This window comes from Scleropages formosus, chromosome 24 (genome assembly GCF_900964775.1).
Source record: "Scleropages formosus chromosome 24, fSclFor1.1, whole genome shotgun sequence".
In the NCBI taxonomy this organism is placed as follows: domain Eukaryota; kingdom Metazoa; phylum Chordata; class Actinopteri; order Osteoglossiformes; family Osteoglossidae; genus Scleropages; species Scleropages formosus.
Window position 1 is genome coordinate 2035807 of NC_041829.1, and position 20594 is coordinate 2056400.

Here is a 20594-nt window from a genome sequence, read left to right on the forward strand (position 1 = left end):
GTTTAGCACATGGTCACTGCTAAAATATCTGTGCAACAAAGGTCTTTAGACTTTGAATCTGGACTTGGGTCCTCCTACTCAGTGAGATGCCCTTGAAGTTCATGTGTGTACAAGAGTAGACCATGTATGAAAACAGCTAAATCTATAATGTTTCTTCATGTCTTAAGTGCAAAACAAAGAGCCTAAACAATGAGTCAAAAGAGATAATCTTCTTTTGTTCCTCTACCAGTTTCTGATGGGGACACTTCTAATGGGGGAGGTGTGATGTTTATTGCTCTTGTGCTGCAACCGTTGTAGGAAAAGTTGTCAGTTATAAACAGAATATTTCATCTGAACTAAACATAATATAGTAACTATCAGTATTATAGAAACACTTTGCTGATGGTAGTTCTCAAAAGGAAGAAACAGTCAAACACAAAGACCTGTTACCTTAGGGTACCTGCTGTGTGTCTGCCAACCTTTTACCAAAAAATTACATTCCAAATCCAACTGAGAACCAGCACTGCAAGGGATGCATTGAATCACAAAACATATCTAAAAATACATTTGTTTCTCCTCAAATAATTTGACTAGAAGGCTTGTGTACGAACACTAACACACTTCCTCACATCCCATTTACAGTTTATAAGTGGTGTCTGATTCAATAATAACCTTCCTTAATGTAACCAGCAAGGTCACCTCTGCAATATTAATAAGCTTGGTGAGATGCCTGGCCTGCTGAAGGGTATCAGGTGCCATTCAGTGGGAGTTATCCCATATAGATAGGAATCTGGCTCCCAATTCCCCCAAAACCAACCTCTTATTGTTGTTCTACACTTTGCTTTCCCTTACTTTGGCCAGTGTGATAAAAGAAAAGCACCAAACTCTCTTACTGTTGTGTAATGCAGCCCAGAACTTGGCCTGAAATAAAATACATTGGAATTGATGGAAACGTAAAGGGGAACATCACTACAGTGTCTCTGTTCAAATAATTTCATTTACCTTTGCCTACCCAGAGCGAAGATGAGGTGCTCAGGACAACGCAATTAGAAGGCTTGTCAGAGAGATGACGAGACCCAAAATTATAGTCGGATAGCTGGGATTGAGGAGCCGATGCTTACAATCAACGAAGGAAGTGGCCCCAGGTAACAATATCATTTTTTTATTTAGGTAAAATAAAACTATGTTTATGTTCTTTAATGCCCAATATTCCTTGTACAGCTGATATATATGGCATTCTACTATATATGGCTTCAGCATAATAACATTCCAGTGAGAGATTCATTCAACAAATGCTATCAGTGATTTCAGACCTTCTCGAGCTAACGTTACTTCATTTAGCAGATGCCTTTCTCCTAAAAGACTTACAGTGAGGGGGGTGCAGTGGTGCAGTGGGTTGGACCTTGTCCTGCTCTCTGGTGGGTATGGGGTTTGAGTCCCACTTGGGGTGCCTTGTGACGGACTGGTGTCCTGTCCTGGGTGTGTCCCCTCCCCCTCCAGCCTTGCGCCCTGTGTTGCCGGGTTGGGCTCCGGCTCCCCGCGACCCCGTACGGGACAAGTGGCTCAGACGGTGTGTGTGAGACTTACAATGAACACTACAGAGTGTTATCAGCCCATACCTTATTCACCCAAGGTGACTTACACTGCTAGATAGACTATTTACAATGGACCACCCATCCATACATCAGTGAAACACACTCTCTGTTACACACTATAGGTGATTTAGAATCACCAATGTACCTGAACAGCATACCGTTGGACTGTGGAAGGAAACCCACAGGGAGAACATGGAAACACCACAGGAAACTTGCGGGGATCAAACCCATGTCCTCTCACACCATCCGGGTAACTCAAGATACCAGTGCTATTCGCTGTGTCCCCATGCTGTCCTTGTTTTTCATTTTGTGTTCATTTTTGTTTTGTTTTGATTGATACTCTGTACTTAACAAAGGCTTCTGAAGAAAGGTCAGTGTCTATGTAGTGTCTGTAAATCAACATTTCAGGACCTTAAAAAGGGGGCATGAAAATCAGTTCAAAGTAGATTTCTTTCTCCTTAAGAAAAACATATTTGCATTATTTACAGTGGCATTCCTGCATGGATACAGCTTACCAGTGAAGGCTGGCGGGAGAGATAGGTTAGTGCCAAACCCGTTTGTCCCATTCTTTCAATGAGAAGTCTCTCATAAATTCAAAAAGATATACTTTTAACAACCATAATCCATGCCAAATATTACAGTCAGTCACTTTCATACTTTCTACCACTTTAGTTATCTTGTAGCCTACTCGTTGTCTGCCCTTGGTTTGTTCATTTTCCTTTTGATGCTACAGAAATCCCCAAGCTCTGCTAAGTATTTTAGATACAGTAAAAAGAAAACAGTCAAATAAAAACAAGCAGAAGTCATACACTTTAACAAAGACACTGAGTCCCCCCCATGTTTATTCTCATTTGTAGCTTTGATGCTTGGTTATAAAAATATTCTGCTTCACTTGGTTTTCATTACAGCTTTCCAGTGTTTGACTGACAAAAAAACAAATGAGAAATAAATGAGATCATGTTTATCTTGTGTTCTCTGAGGCGCCCAGCAGTGTCAGTTTCAAAGACATGCCATGACATCAAAAGCAACTTATACATGTAATGATTCAAATTTACAAAGTCTATGGATATCGGGTTCATTTAGCAGTCCATCTAAAATGTATGGCTTCCAGAGCACAATGAATTATACAAACTGCATAGATTGGCATCGCCACTCCTGAGCATCCTTGTGCATGGTCAAAAAGTCACCCAGCTTCTGATCACAGCTCATAGACCTGGCACCTATGGTATCAGCATCTTTGCAGATACTTGTTATTAGTGGGTTGGTAAAAACTTTGATCTAATCTCAGCCCAAGGGTACTGTATTGATTTGGCTGTAAAAAAGTTAGAAACTCACCCATGCCTCCTCTGAAGGGAACGTTTTGTTTACATTTCCTTTGTCATTTTTGCCTTGCTTACATCACAGAAGATCTGCTATGGAAAATGGGTCTATTAAGCAGGGGAAACGGGTGGGGAGAAACATGAGTAACAAAAAACCACAGACAGGCACTGAGACGAATGCCATCGTAACCTTCAGTGTAATCTTGTCTTCAAGTTATCTCGTAAATGTGTTTGGTGACGTCATTCTTTGGGTTGCAGGTCAGTGTCTGCAACAGGAGCACACAGGATACCATCTACTGCTAATAGCATCCTCACTTTTGCTTGCAGAGCAACATAATGGGTGCTATTCCTCAGTCACATGAGGCAGCAAAACAAATTTCGGAGAATGAGCCCAATGAAGACCAGAGCATGTTCCCATTTAAGAGCTTAGGCAGCCTGTTGGTGATTGCAGAAAGTTTTTGATTTCCCTCAGTAACAGTGTCTAGTCTGTTATGTCTAGTCTCATAGCTGGGTTTAGGCTCTTTTTCATTATGGCAGCAATGTACACAACTTTGCATTGTGGCTTCAAGGCTTATTCTCCTTATCTATCATCTGAATACCTGCTCAGGAGGAAAGTTAGAACACAAGTATATTGGTGACTTTTCACTTTCTTTAGCAGATGACATACAAACATCATTCTTTCTATATAGGAACATTTGGAAGTAAGTATCGACATATGAAAGAAATAGCAGACATCCCATTTAAAGTGAGATATGAGGTACAAGATATTAAATTCAGTCCACCAAAAAGGACCTCGATCACCAAAAAATAATTTAATTGCTCCTTTGAGGCTCTTTTTACTATATTCAGTGTGAGGAAAAAAGCTTTTGAAAAATTACACACAAGTAAGATAAATATAAATAAAATAACAGAACTGCAACAATAGTAGAGGCTTATGTAATGTTCAAAATTAATTTTGAAAGTATTCCCCCTTGGGCTCTAACAGAAAGCAGTGGCATCAAAAACCTGTGATCTGAACAGTTTTCCCAGGTAGGAAACACTCCAGTACATTAGTTACAATGAGTGTAGGAGTCAAATGGACTCCAGAGGCCATGTGATCTATTTTCAGTTCAGTAGCAAAGGCAAGTTGTGACTCACATCTGGGGTAAGAGGTTCCTTGATGGCAACACAGCAACACAACCATGATGACTCACTGACATTAGCACCATGACTTTATAAACACAATGTTACTTTTGTCTCTTCAAGGTGGTAGTTAAAATAGACAAAATCTGATATACTGGCAGTAGGTAATAAACAGAAAGACATGAGACAATATTTTTTAAATTGCTTTCAGATAATTATTATAATGAAAAGCATATACTACTAGCTATGCGAGTTTGTAGCCATACACAAGCAATAACCATAAACCTTATGTTTTTTGAGCCATGGTTCCAAAGTTATCATTTTAAAACACATCTCAGTGTTTATACAAAACCCCAGCCTTGTGCCCATTGCTTCTGGAATAGACTCTAGACTGCTGCATCCCTAACCAGGACAAGTGGTTAGTAAAAGAGAGTGAATAGGTTAACTGCATATTTAAACTGGAATTAAAATTTTCATCAATCATTTACAGCAACCACTTATTCAGTTCAGGGTTGCAGTTGTCCAGAACCTATCCTGAGAGCACATGGTGAAAGTTTGTCACTCTATTCCAGACCATCCTACTCTCTTAAGTTTCATTCCAAACTTCTGAATGGGTCAAATGCTAAGTTACTTGAGTTGCTTCAGTTACCACTTAATTTCATAAGAGGAAATTAAAGGATAAAGGGCAACTATAAACTGAGGAATCTGTTATTTTCTGAACAAAAAATATTCATCCGCCAATTATTTTCCCACAGAACCATTCAAATCCTGAAGGACTTTTACGTTTCTATTTACAGCTTAGTCAAGCGTGATTAATGAAGAGGCTGGTAGGTCGCATTATGCTGTAAACGTAATTAGCATGTTAAAGACATCCTAATGCTGCCCACACAGTTACAGCAAGCACTCAACCAGCTATGTCGCACAGAGAATCGAGAGAATGCAGTCCTACTTACGCAAGGAGTGCCACTCGTCCTGCCGGATGGTCTTTGTGATGTTGTAGGAGAGGTTCTTTGGGATGGTGGCAGAGGAGTAGTGGTACTTTATGAAGGAACACCTTGCAATCGAACCTAGGAGTGATAGAGACAGCACATTGATATGGATACCAGTATCAGTACATTACTGTCCTACACATATGCTTGTACTATACAATATGAGAAGTCTCTGTGAAACATGGGACAAAGCTGGTGGGATGGTTGAAGAAGCAGGCTTCTGCAAGCAACTGTCTAGGAGAACTGTTGCTCTCCACTTCAAACAAGACATTTAACTTGAAGAGCTTTAGAAAATATCAAGTTGTATAAATTGTATATTAATTCTTGTAATAGCTGCAAAAATTGTGAGTAAAGTTTCAGAGTAAGCAAAAAATGTTTTGTCAGGGCAGCATATTTACTGTAACAGATGATTAATGTTGTTTGAGCACAAGGAGGATGTGCAGCTGACATATTCTGTATTAATGCAGCAGGTAGTGCAGCAGTTAAGAACATGCTTTAGGTAGCAGCATTAAGTGAGTAAAATTATAGTACTAACAACAGCAGTTGCAGCAAATACACTTGACCCTGATGAGCTTGTTTATTACAACCAATTATGAATTTCACGAGTAAACTAAATTCTATTTCAGACAGAAACTTGATACTTCAGAATAATTTAGTCTAGGTATGGGTTCCAGTACAACAGTTATAAGTCTGTAAACATTTGATAAGAGCAAGCTACACATTAAAATCAGTGGGTATGCTGTCCCTGGAACAGCATTCTTGTAATATGGTGCCAAATTTATAATTGCTTTTACATATGGAATGCAATTAAAGTGCTATTAGCCATAAAAGAGAGAAGTTAGGTTAATAAGAATCATTTTAGTTATGAAAATACAGGTAGGTTAGGTCTTACATGTGATCATTAAGTGAATTAAAAATGTCTAGAGAACTCATTCTCTATGTTGTGGGATTTGTATGGTAACCAGGACAACAAAGTTCAGTCACAGAATCAGGTTGTCCATTACAGGCTAGAATATCTACCCAAAACAATAATTCAGTATGACATGAGCTATAGTTTAGCATGACCTCAGGACAGATCTATTAAAATGTTTATTTGATCACAGGGTATCACCTGAGCCCAGCTCAATCAAGCATCAACACATCATCTAGCACAGGGTATCACCTCAGCCAAACTCAATCAGACATCCTCAAATACTCTATTACAACCGTCATCATCTTTTCTATTACAGGGCAACATGACAGCCCTCTCAAAGACAATCATATATCATGACATCATACATCACATGGCTTCACCATAATCCGGTTCCATGAAACATAGTCACATCATTTACTACAGAGCATCAGTTCAGTCCATCTCAATCAAATATCACCACACTATCTGGTACAGAACATTAACCGAACCTAGCTCAATCATTATATCATTATACAATCTATTATAATCAGTACAGTCAGACGAAATACATCAAACATCATCATGTCATTCTTATTGGGCATCATGACAGGCAAACTCAACCAAACAACAATACCTATTTTTTAAAAGGGACCACATTCCAAATCAAATCCATTTAACCCAGGATTTCTTAGCTCCACTTTATATTTTGAGAACCCATATCCCCAAATATGAGCCACACAAATCATAATGAAGACAATTACTACCCTTCATAAGGTTGTACCAAGAGGAATTTCTGATTTCTTTATTCAAGTTAGATAAAACCTGCCAGCCAGGTACTTCAGAAAGCTTTTTTACACAGACCATGCTGCTATCCAGCAACCAGTATGTCATAAGGCTTCACCTGAAAACCCTTGAGACTTTGCAACAAGAGTATTTTTTAGATTAAATCAGCCTGCTACATCTTCTTTCCTTCATCCATGAACTGCTGCTCATGCTATGTGCAGCATTGATCTTGACAGTTTTCTATCCTCCGTGTCTATACTTGTAAAGTGCACAGATTTCCAGGCATCAAGAATACACATCTGTGCAACACTTTCTTTTAATATTATTACCGTGTGTCATCTCTCATTATCTCAATGAATGGAAAGTGAAATCTGCATCTGGAGTGTCCAAGGGGAGATATGCGCTACACAGAAAGCTAAGATAAGCCTCCTATCAGCCCGACGGGTCATTCTTGGATATCTGCTGGTGACGAGCACATGAGACTGTCTGGTGTCAGAGGTAATTATTAATTTATGGTCATGGGACAATACACAAACAACCAACATTGCTGTCTCTACAAAGCACCACAGATGGGTAAATGTTACCAGAGTATGTGGAGTAGGGAGAGACCCTTGGATCATCCCATATGAAACAGCAGAGTGCGTGAGTGCTGCTGTTTGGAATCCATCCAGAAAACAATAATGGGAAATAATGGCCCAGTAACCTTTATAATATCCATCCAGTCATTCACTTTCTAACGCAAAAAGGCTCCACAATAAAAGAAAAAACAAAAAGTATTTCATTTCATGTTTACATTTACATTTATTTATTTAGCAGATACTTTTCTCCAATGCGACATACATCTCATAGAAAACATTTTGTGTGAGTTACATTAGCTGAAAGAATCACACATCTGCATCTATGTCTCCTTCAACTATTTATCGTATGATCAAAAACAGATCTTTAGCAACATAGGGCAAGCTTTAAGCTGTAAAATTGGCTTCAGTATGGGCTAGAAGTGCCCACATTAACAAAGAAGACTGCAACACCACAATGAGAACTGTATCTGGCTGCATCTGCTCCACACCAACGAATTACTTACCTGTTGTAAGCGGAATACCTCCACCTGATATCAGGAGAAATGCACAGTGCATAGCATTGGCAAAACACTCCTTAAACGATAAAAGCTCATTGCTTTACAGTCACCTAACTGCTATTACCTCCGGCCAACAAAAGCAATCTCGAAGGCCTTTCCATCAGTGCGTGGTGCAGCTGCTTGACAACAGCAGTGGCATGTCACCGAAGGCCTGGGCGGAAGCTGAGTGGCAAAAGCAATGGACTCAGGACAGTGGCTCATGGCTACACAGATTTATCCCAGTGCCATCCTCTAAACCACCTGGAAGCCAGCTACACCGACACTGCTAGGAACGCCTAAACCGACTACGCACCGGGCACAGCCGATTCAGGGCACACATGTACAAAATGGGACTAGTAGACAGCCCTGAATGCCCATGCGGAGAGCAGCAACAAACTGTAGAACATCTGCTGGCTTACGGCCCCACGTACACACCCACACCAGCGGATCTGACGAACATCGATGACACAGACGTTAAACTGTGGCTACATGAAGCCAATTTTACAGCTTAAACTAAAGCTTGCCCTATGTTGCTAAAGATCTGTTTTTGATCATACGATAAATAAATAGCTGAAAGAGACAAAGATGCAGATGTGTGATTCTAAAATATAGTTACTTTCCACCACATGAACCAGTGTACATCACACGAGTAGCTGCACAAAACTTTATCCAAATATCAACAATTCCTAATATTATTTTTTTTTCTTTTAAGGATCTACATTACATTACAGGAGTAGCTGGGTGAAGGTTCATCTGTTGTTTAACAGATATGATCTTAAAGTTAGAGTGAATGAACATATGTATACCTTACATGAACTTAAGAGATCATGGTTGAAATGAGTCCGGAAGAGACAAGTTTTAAGACACTTTTTAAATGTGAAGAGAGATTCACCAGTTCTGGGTGAGAGGGGAAGGTCGTTCCATTACATTGGACCTTGAACCAAGAACCTTTGTGCTTTGGGATATGGAACTTTTGTGTGTGGGACCAGCAAGCGGGCAGAGGTGGAGGAGCATAGCAGTCTACTTAGGATGTATTGGATGACCAAGTCCTGTAGACAGCTGGAAGTAGTTCTGTTGATGCATTTGTAGGCCATAAGCAGAGTCTTGAATTTGATCTGGGCTGCTATAGGAAGCCAGTGCAGAGAAATGAGTAAAGAAGATATATGGGAACGCTTTGACAAGTCAAACACAACTCGGGCAGTAGTGTTCTGTATCAACTGTAGGGGTTTGATGGCAGTAGCAGGAAGGCCAGACAGGAGAGAGTTGCAGCATGCAGACAGGATGTCACCATGGCCTGGACAAGTAGTTGTGTAGAGTCTGTTGTATGATAAGGACGGATCCTGTGGATATATCTGCTATTCTGAGTTGTTGCTTTGATGTGCTGAGAGAAAGACACACTTGAGTTGATCATCACTCCCAGACTCTTAGATGAGGAGGTAGACAAAATTTGCGAGTTATCCAGTTTGACAGAGTGTTCACGGCAGGAAGAGAGGCCAGCTGGGAGGTGAAGGATCCCCATTTTTGAGAGATTGAGTTGAGTTTTTACATGTGGTTTGAAGTAAAGTTGTATTGGAACCCATGCCTAGATTAAATTATACCGAAGTCTCCCTCTAAAGGAAAACATAACTGTGTAAAAGAATTTTTCAGTATATTCAAGTAGTATAACAGAGCAAACCAGGGGCAACATGAGAGCTGCTATAGCCCTGACCCACTGTAAGAGATGGCTGGAGATCCACCCTCTGTGTCAGTAGCATATCTCTAAGGATTTTGTAATACCTGGGGTTTCCATGCGGGACTACTGTGGTGAGGGTGGATTACTGGCAGAGTAGGAGGAAGCTGGCCAGATGTTATTATTTTTATTTGCTTTTACACCACTTTCCAGAGTTTCCTTACAAACATGATGTTTATCACTGATTCATTGCTTAACAAAATCTTTTAATGAAAGCAGCTTACATAGCTTTTCCCATCATACATTTTTAGTGAAGCAAATGACAATGGGTCCATTTCCATTATATTTTTGAATCTAATTATACATTTCAAAAATTATATTCCATTGCTTTGAAGGTTTAAACCATAACTGAGAAGATCACATTCACAATATACACAGTAAATGTCAACAAATAATAAAATGTGTTACATCTACCATTATTATTGTCATGTATTAAACGTTTGCTCTACAGAGTCTGGGCTGAAGTACTTGAATCAGTGCTCTAAAAGGACAATGCCAATCTTCACATTCAACTGCCAAGGACTGAATCATAACAAGTTGGGAACAGTAACTGCAAAAATTTCTTGAGATCAAATAGATGCAAAATTGGCAAAATGCGATTCAAGGGACCACAGACCACTGCGAAGCCAACATGATGGAGGAAACAGTTAGGTTTTCCCAGTGCTCGCATTTGTAGGTACACGTACAGCACAGTTGTATGAATGTGGATTATTCGTGTGCCACTAAAGAATTATGCTTCTTCCAGATCTAACTTAACTAGCCTATGAGTCAGTGCTTAGGAATAAAAACTGAGTGTGTTGGACTCCATATGCTTGAGCTCTCCATTCATGAGTATGTACCCCAGATGTTTAAATTTACTCTTTCAGGTTTTTTTGGCCATTTTTAATCTGTTTATATTTGAAATTCTTTTCCTGTGAACTCTTGATCCTGCTCTGTTACCTGCATCATGCGTCACGTGTAGCGTCCAGACAGGAGTCCAACACGGACGCGCGTTGCTATACATCCGAACACAGACAAAGGACTCCATGTGCAGAATGTATTTATATCTGCACAGCACAAACTCTAAAGTATCGGGTAGAGGTGAAACAATGAACGTGGGACAAGGAACAAAACTGAGGAAACAGGTGACTAATGTTCGCTGTGCTCGCATAACAGAAACACTACTTAAGAATTCACACTCTGTCCTCCACCTCTTGCTTCTTTTTTATACCTCATCAATTACCAGATTGTGAACAGGTGCACGGGTCTGGGCTAGCGGCGCTGAGTGGCGCCTCCTCTGATTCGTAGGGGTATTGTCCCTGTGGGCTGTAACATCACGCTTTGCAAAGCTATGACTTTTGCCGCTGCAAAGGCTGAGTTCAAGATCTATTTGCATTGAGAGGCTGCAAGATCCCTCTTTAAGACAAGTTACGCTGTCTGCATGATTTTCACAAAACAGTATTAGTTTGGATGTGTGATTAGGCCATACAGAGTCAACAGGCACAGGTATTAACGGCAGGGAACAATCCAGATTGTGACTAGATGGGTTTCACACAAACACACACACACACAATGTCTACAACCGCTTGTCCCAAGAGGGGTCGCGGCGAGCCGGAGCCTAACCCAGTAACACAGGACGCAAGGCTGAAGGGGAAGAGGACACACCCAGGACGGCACCCCAAGCAAGACTTGAACCCCAGACCCACCACAGAGCAAGCCACGGCCAAACCTAGATGGGTTTCAGAAATCTTAAAAGTGTATTTTGGGAAGTTTTTTAATAAATATTTTTGTTCCACTTTTTAGTAGATTGTGCTGTTCATGTCCACCCTATCAAAACAGTAGCTTCGGATAGTGTAGCAGATTGATAACGGATTTTCTCAGGTCGATGTGGGAACCCAGTCAAATGTAAAAGTAAACCTTCTATCTTCCACGTTTCACTTTAAGTGCACCCAAAAAATGCAAATGATGGAAATGCACAATCGTGAAATCTATCACTCTGCAATTATTTCGTTGCTCATGAATGGTTGCTATACTTTCAGCAGAAAACAATAGTACCCTATTCCAATGTGTTGTTTTTCTGTTACATTTTATATATATAAAAAGAAAATTCAAGGTATTTTTTACTTTGTTCTGAAAAGCACTACAGCAGATGAATTCCCTTGAGCGAACCATTTTGAACCATTGTGAACACTGGCAATTATATTCTATTACGCTGACATCACGCTAGGCCAAAAAGAATGACAAAAAGTACCCGATTTACTGTTATGGAGGTAAATTCAAGAAATCACAAGGTCCACTTCAATTGTTGTGGGACAGATGGTTGTATGGTGATTAGAGTCTTAGAATTCCACCTTCAGCTGCAGTACCCTTGAGCAAGGTACTTACACTAAATTACACCAGTAAAATCACCCAGCTGTATAAATGGGTAAATAATTGTAGGTAGCTTAACATTGTATGTTGCTTTGGAGAAAAGCATCAGATAAATGTTGTCTCTGACTTAGAGAATCAAATCTTGATGAGCTGAAATTTTCTGCCCATTTAAAAATAAACCAAATAAGGTTATGTTTGATTTAAATATGTTGGACTATAAGATTGTTTACAGTGCTGTAAAACCTATGTTCCATTATATCACTTTTTTGTACAAATGCTTTGAAGCGCTACATGTATTCAGCTTAATTTAACGACACCTTTTCAGGTCCTTAAATTTATCAAAGTAGCATTTCTTTCACTGACCATATCATTCAGGAACTAAATCCAGAAGCTTCTGATTATCGCGTGAGCTATTCTTTATACAGCAACTGATTACCCTGGTTGACATTTAAATTTTTTCATGTAGCAGATGCTTTTCTCCAAAGTGATCTACATATCAGAAAACAACACAAAGTGCATTATGCCAAACAGGAGAGATCTAAAAGCAAACACATGATTCTTGAGTACAATTTGTCTTATACCATCATATAAACCAGTGCACATTACACAAGTAGCTGTGTAAAGGAAACGTATGTATTTTCGGTGGGAAATGAGAGGAAGAACCAGGCATCAAACAAGGAGAAAGTTGGTAGTGTAGTGATTAGAACTGCTGCTTTTGGACCTAAATGTTGCAGGTTTGAATCCTACCTCCAGCTGTAGTGGTCTTGAAGAAGGTACTTGGAAATTACTACAATTAAACTGATCCCTATGGAACACCAGCTGAGAGAAGTTGAAGGGATGACAAGACCAGGCCACTTGGTAAAACCACCCTGACGGGTAGGACTCAAACTATTTCAATGCTATTCCTTTGATGCCAAGTTATCCAAGAGAGGACAGTAGAATCTGGTGGGTGACAGAGTCAAATGCTGCAGACAGGCTGAGGACAAGAGTAAGGAGAAGGATGCTGCTGTAGCTGACTGGAGAGTGTTTGATATTGCAAGGAGGGCTGACTTTGAATCCGGAAAGGCAAGCATCAAGGAGATCCTTTTGGGAAATGAACACAAATAGATGGTTAGACGTTGCTTGTTCCAGGATTCTCAACAGGAGTGGTAGAAGCAAGAATGGGCTGTAGTTGTGAACTGAGTGTAGTTCCACAAAGAGTTTCTTTAACAGCAGTAAAATCAAGGCAATTTTGAAGGCAAACAGAGGAGAGCGAGGAGTTGATCATGGAGATAAAACAAAGAAATTGCAATTAATCCATGAACTTTGCACAGATGAGTAACAATTCTTTGATGAATTAAGACAGTGAAAAACAGTTGAAGGACAACAGCATAAGTTTGTTCTATTGCTTCTTAGTGGTAAAAGTGACACTGAAGTTACATAAAAATGAATTCAAATTTCAATGAATGCAAACTTCCAGTCACAATTTTGCTTGTGTCACAACATGAGGACAGGTGATTGTGGTGGACTCAAGTGTGGTTTTTATTTAGTTATACTGAATTAAAATGAGTACATGAGCAGAACACCAACACAAACAGGACTAGGGTCAGGAATCACTTGGAATTTAGAAAATTTCTCTAAAGGTGGCTGGCAGGATGAGATGAGATGGATTCCACAGTATTCCACTGCATCAATTTCCTTTTAAAGTCTAAGGAGCAGGTGGTGTGTGTGGAGGAGTCAGTCTAAAGCAGAGTTCTGCAGTTGTCAAGGAAAAACTGTTGAGAAGTCCATTACAACAAGTTGATGTACAGTAGATGTACACTGTTCCACAATAAAAATCTGTTTTCATACAAGCAGTTTATATCATCACTTCCAGTTACCTGAGCATTATGTTAAAAAAGCTAAACATTCTTCAAAATCCTTCAGATCCTTCCAGTAAAGTCAAACTGCCATTAAAGTAATAAACATTTCAGGAATGAAGACAAAGATATTCAACTGGATTGCATTATTATGTTAAATTTGGACAACCACTGTTTCAGTTAGTAATGGCGTTGTGTAGCATTTGCTGATTTCAGATGGTTATTATTAATAACAATGCCATTTCTGGATGTTTGGACACTTGGCATCTGAAGAAATGAAAGAGAAGGATACCCAAACACTAACTGCAGAAGTGAAATAGAGATTGTGGGAAGGTTTATAGTCTGTGATTTATTTTTCATTCTTTAAAACAAAAAAAGACTGGCTGAATAATTTACAGATTTTTGTGTCATAATGATGCCAAAAAGTCGCAGCATTACAGTCTTATGCATCTGTGAGAATGCCTTTGCCAGAAAAAAAATTCCTTTTATGCCAACGTACTCCTGTTTTTTATATCAGTGGCATCAATTTTTATGAAAGTAGTTTTTTTTATAGTCTAGCATGCCACTTTTAAACAATAGACCATTACCAAGTTCCAGTGGTTACATCTGGAGGCATCATAGCACCACTCAAAGAACTATCTTGATAAATGTGTGGCAACATCAGAATTATGGTAAATACTGAAAATGAAACGGGGACAGTTCAGACAGTAGTGCAAAAAACAACTGTAGACGTCAACCATGGTACATGCCTATCTGAAGAAGATTTATAAGTAATCTTTTGCAAGGGAAGGCCACTCTAACACAAACTACACACACACACACACACACACACACACCGTCTGAACCGCTTGTCCCATACAGGGTCACAGGGAGCCGTAGCCTACCCAGCAACACAGGGCGTAAGGCCGGAGGGGGAGGGGACACACCCAGAACGGGACGCCAGTCCGTCGCAAGGCATCCCAAGTGGGACTCGAACCCCAGACCCACTGGAGAGCAGGACCCAGTCCAACCCACTGCGCCACTGCGCCACCACGCCCCCCCTATAAAACAAAGTATAAAATGACTAATAACCTGTGAAAGGCTGTTTGATTAAAATACATTTTTTTTGTATTTAGATTAAGAAAAATATTGCAGAAAAGCACAACTTTAAGAACAGGCCAAAAAGGGGTATAATCCAAGAAGGAGAAGCTAGATTCACTTTAGAAATCCAAAGGGCAGAGTTTGAGAGAATGTGCAAATGAACTAAGAAACATCCAATGTAAACTTACTAACTACTACAACAACAAAGAAAATAAATGTTTAATATAGAAAATGTGGTGTGACGCAAGACACATTCTCATGGTGTAAATGACTCTTCTGCTCTATCTTTGTAAAGTATCCCCACTGTGATTGACTTGAGAAAAAAAGCTGAATTCACAAAACTGTTAGACCTTGGAGGTAAGCTGGGGTCGCATGTCTTCAGAGTGTCATCTCCACACACCTTACAGGTAGTGCAATAGACTTGGTGCAGTTTCGATGTCTAATTGTTCTGTGCTTTTTACAGTCTTAAAAGATTTGCACACATGTCTGTAGGTATTCCTTTCTCAGAGTTTTCATCAGCAACTAATTGCTTACTGCCACTTGTATTATGTGAGAAGTAAGACTGACCCTCATTATTTGTAGAATAATGAATTTATAAAACAGCAGAAGACATTAAAAAAGAAAGGAAAAAAAAAACAGCTTTGTGTCAATCCAGAATGGATATACTGTATATTTCCATTCAGCCTGTCAAAGGACAGTTGTATCCTAGTTACTTTTTTAGTCAAGAGAATGGTTTATTCCAACAATTCAAGCATCACTGTTAAATTCATGATACAACATAGGCTGACATGTCCACACTTTGAAGGAAATGTGAAAAGTGTGTTTAGCTAATATGAAGACCATTATAGAAACCTGGTGTTGGAAGCAAGAGTTTTTTTTACATGTCAGATTGAATGCATCACAATCTAATTTTAAGCCTGATATAGTGAACTCTCCATTTGTAACTCCTAAGGAATGCTGTAAACCAGACATTCATACTTTATGCGTTTCAATTTAAGGGACAATACACTTTGGATAACACATAAGTGTCACGCCCTCCACTTCATCACAATAAGGAACACCTGCGGCGGCTCACAGGGCAATCGTATAAAGGGGAAACTCGGAGCTCAGGCAAATGAGGAACCTAGTTCAGCCTTAGCTCTCTCGCTTGCGTGACTTACCTTACCTTAGCTCCTGTCTTCCTCGATTCCCCATCCTCGTCCTAGCCTTAGTACCCGATCCCCTTTCCTAGATATCTATGTATTCCTGGTTTGCATCAACTCCTTGCCTGTATCCTCGACAACGATTCTCGGATTTTCCCTTGTGACTACGTTTGCGCCTCGGTGACCACTGCCTGTTTACTCGACAATGCCTTTCAGATTTCCCTCTGAGAAGCCTTCCTGTGCTCCGCAATTGGGTCCAGCGCTTCCGCTTCCAGAGGACACCATGACACTAAGCATGAAGAAAGCAGAAAGAATTTCTCATGATACGCCATACAACACGTGGCTGTTACGTGGATGTTATTCCATAAGATATGAGTTTCCATTACCTTTCTCAAAGGTACTACAGCAGGAACAGGGACTTAACTCCAGGTCTTTCATTTGCTGGGTGTTGGCTCTAGCCACAGTGCTACCTGGTGACGCAGGTGATTTAAAACAGCTTCCTCCTTTCAGTCATACAGATACTCATTCACCAGTGACCTTTTATAGAAGAAGGTAGCTGTTATTTCACTTCACCACTACTGCTAAAGAAGTTCTTTGAGTGCTGTGATGAATAAACTATCATTTTATGTTTCCAAATTAACACAGTAGGTGACAATACAATACAGGCGACCCTTATTACTATTATTTTTTACGAACTTATCTCTGCAGCCATATCAACAATTTCAATGAATTCAATTGTCAATTGTTGTGGTTGTTCTGTACCCCCCCCCCCACCCCAGGCCCTCCCAGCCGCTTCCTGGATGATCTTGACATCTTCTTCAGCTCTCTCCCAGGGGACAGCACTTTGCTAATTCTCTTGGGTGACTTCAATCTGCACGTTGAGGACATTCATGCAACTGGTCTTTTGCCGCTCCTGCAGTCCTTTGACCTCTCCCTGTGTGTGTCCCCTACTACTCACAAAACTGGCAATTGCCTTGACTTTTTCTTCTCCCATAACTGTGGCTCTCCTGTCCTCTCTGTTACTCGCTCTATCTCTCCAATCATTTCTTTGTCTCCTTCCAACCATACCTCACCACTAATCACTCTCCTTTTTCTGCACCCATTGTTACCTTCCGCTATAACTTAAAATCTCTCTGCTCTCCCTTCTGCTGCACAGTTCTCGGATCTATCCACAGACAATGTTACTAATATTTTCCTCTCTACCCTATCTTCCTCTATTGACTCTCTCTGTCCACTATCATCTAGACCAGCACACCCCAGTATGACCCCATGGCTGACTGATATGTTACGTACTAATAGAACCAAACTGCAGAGTGACAATGGCGTAAAACCAAGACTTGCAGGGACCTGGATGTCTCCAAACAACTCTTAGCTACTTTTCACTCTGCTGTCTCCTCAGATAAAACAACCTTCTTCCACAACAAAATACAGTCTGTAACTAAAAAAAAACCACACATACTCTTCGCCACCTTCTCATCCCTATTGTGTCCTCCACCACCCCCTCCTCCTTTTTCAATCACTGTTGATGACTTTACTTTGTTTTTCAGAGATAAAGTCAACGAATCACGGACAAGTTCTCGGCATCACCCTGCCCTGTTCGCACTGGACTTCCCTGCGAAGTCATGCTCTCTGAATTCAAGCCACTCTCAGAATCTGAAGTCTCTGACCTCCTGATATCACACAGACCCACCACCTGCTCACTAGATCCGATCCCATCCTCACTCCTACAGACCATCTCCCCACAACTCTCCACCTTCATTGCTAAGATCATGAACTTTTCACTCTCCTCTGGCTGCTTCGCATCAGCCTTCAAAACTGCTCTCATTTCACCTCTGGTAAAGAAACCCTCTCTGGATCCTAACTCAATCCACAAGTATAGGCCAGTCTCCCTATTCTCCTTTCTGTCTAAAACTATAGAATGAGCGTCCTATGATCAACTCTCTGAATTCCTCACCCAGAACCATCTCCTCAATGGATATCAGTCTGAGTTCAAAGTTAGTTGTTCCACAGAGACAGCGCTCCTGGCAGTGTCTGATGCTCTCCAGTCAGCCAGAGCGGCCTCCCTCTCCTCGGTCTTCATCCTCCTTGACCTGTCTGCAGCATTCGACACTGTCAATCATCAGATTCTACTCTCCTCTCTTAGTCAGCTTGGGATGAAAGGAACAGCACTAAGATGGTTTGAGTCCTACCTATCTAACAGATGCTATCAAGTGGTCTGACGGGGCTCCCATTCTTCGCCTCTGCTTCTCTCAACTGGTGTCCCACAGGGCTCGGTACTGGGTCCTCCGCTCTTCTCGATCTATACCTCCTCCCTTGGCCCGGTCATTGCCTCGCATAGATTCAAATACCACTGCTATGTTATGATACCCAGCTCTTCCTCTCCTTTTCACCTGGAGCATCAGACATTTCAGCGCACATTGCTGCCTGCTCGTCAGACATCTCTGCATGGATGTCTGATCGCCACCTACAACTCAACCTCTCAAAAACAGAGATCCTACACCTCCCAGCTGGCCTGTCTTCCTATCATGATCTCTTTATCAAACTGGACAACTCACTCATTTTGCCTACCTCCTCAGCTAAGAGTCTGGGAGTGATGATTAACTCAAGTCTATATCTCTCTCAGCACACCGAAGCCACAACCTGGTTCTGCAGATACATCCTGCATAACATCTGCAGGCTCTGTCCTTACTTCACAACCGACTCTGCGCAACTACTTGTCCAGGTCACGGTTGCATCCCGTCTGGAAACTGCAACTCTTTTCTGTCTGGCCTTCCAGCTACTCCCATCAAACCTCTACAGCTGATACAGAACGATGCTGCTTGAGTTGTGTTTGACTTGCCGAAGCATTCGCATGAATCTCCTCTACTCGTTTCTCTGCACTGGCTTCCCATAGCTGCCCGGATCAAATTTAAGACCCTTGTTATGACCTACAACTGAATCAATAGAACTGCTCCCAGCTGTCTACAGGACTTGATCATTCACCACACACCAGCCAGACTGCTACGCTCTTCCACATCTGTCCACTTGGTGGTCCCATGCATGAAAGGTAAAGCACAGAGGTTCTTGGTTTTGGCTCCGTTGTGATGGAACAATCTTCCCCTCTCGCTCAGAACTGCTGAATCTTTGTCCAAATTTAAAAAGGGTCTTAAAACTCACCTCTTCCAAACTCAGTTTGCCTATGATCTCTTAAGATCATGTAAGGTATAAATGTTCGTGCCCATAAGGTATACATGTTCATGATCATTCTTGGATCAATCGTTTACAGAGCCACTCCTGCAATGTAACATAAATGTTTATACATATCTCAAAGAAAAAAAAAAAGACTAGGAAGGTGATTAGGAATCGGAAATATTCTGGTAAAGTTGTATGCAGTTACTTGTGGGATGAACGTCGGTGCATATGGTGATGGAAACAAATTAACTGTATTTAAGAATCACACCTGCAGCCATGTCTCTTTCTCCTGAGGTAATGCACAAACTGTATGTGTTTCACTTCAAGTGCACCAAAAAAATGCATATGATGGAAATGCACAACTGTAGAATCTATCACTCTGAATTTGCTTAGTTTCTCATGAATGGTTGCTATACTAATTGGATAATGGATAAATTGGATAAATTAATTCTATTCTATTCTCAGCTTCTACAGTGCATGGTACCAAAGTTCAGGTAAATGTAAAACACAAAAGAACTCCAAGTCAACAATGATTGGGAGGAAATTAAAACACTCAACCCGCAAATCACTGGATAACTTAATTAGACACTTAATTGCACATTTCCTTAAAACAAGATAAATGCCTCCAGTGAAGACATCTTCATTAGGAATTGACAACTTTGACTACAACATGAGTTATCATGTTGAATGTAATGCAAAATTGAATGCAATTTTGTTTTTTAGCAGGTTCCTTCTTATCCTTATTTATTGACTGAATGTTTCTGATCTAGGGGGCGCGGTGGTGCGGTAGGTTGGACCGGGTCCTGCTCTCCAGTGGGTCTGGGGTTCAAGTCCCGCTTGGGGTGCCTTGTGACGGACTGGCGTCCCGTCCTGGGTGTGTCCCCTCCCCCTCCAGCCTTACACCCTGTGTTGCCAGGTTAGGCTCCGGTTCCCTGTGACCCCGGATGGGACGAGCGGTTCAGAAAATGTGTGTGTGTGTTTCTGGTCCCATATTTGCATAAAGAACAGCAGTGCAATATATTACTCCAAATGACTTGTGGGTTAGGCTCTGTTTTTTTGAAGACTGGACAACAAAGAAATTTTTGACTGGGTTTACACTATATAACATAAGTAATGGTTCAAGTTCTTTAGTTATCACATTCAATTTAATCAATAAGAAACTGAGCAGTTGCACAGTGTGCTCATGGTGGTATTACTACATTAAACAGCCAATTATGCACAGCTACATTCTTAAAAAAAAGAGGAAAAACATAACTACTGATAATTTATAAACAAATTGAATAAATTCAATTTTTGTGCAAAAATAAACTTGCTCTGTAGATGTAATAATGTCAAAAATGGCTATTTAAGCTGCACATGAGTGTTGTTTCAGTCACCAAAGGTGTTTTCACCTTAATTACTATGTCAGCCTTCCAGGTTTTCAATTCTGCAATATTTTCTAAATAATTAAGGATATGTTAAACAACTCAGTTTTTTCAAGTTTCAGATAAGG

At 40.6% G+C, this 20594-nt stretch overlaps 1 protein-coding gene across 4 annotated transcripts in view; it reads right to left on the reverse strand.

Moving 5' to 3' along the window:
* The window catches only part of LOC108936329 (transmembrane protein 178B), a 120117-nt gene that overhangs the window by 54588 nt on the left and 44935 nt on the right, over positions 1-20594 (reverse strand). For all 4 annotated transcript variants that reach the window (XM_029248952.1, XM_029248953.1, XM_018755654.2 and 1 more), the window contains one exon: positions 4969-5082. In XM_029248952.1, the coding sequence (XP_029104785.1) occupies positions 4969-5082 (114 nt within the window). The remainder of the gene's footprint in view (positions 1-4968; positions 5083-20594) is intronic.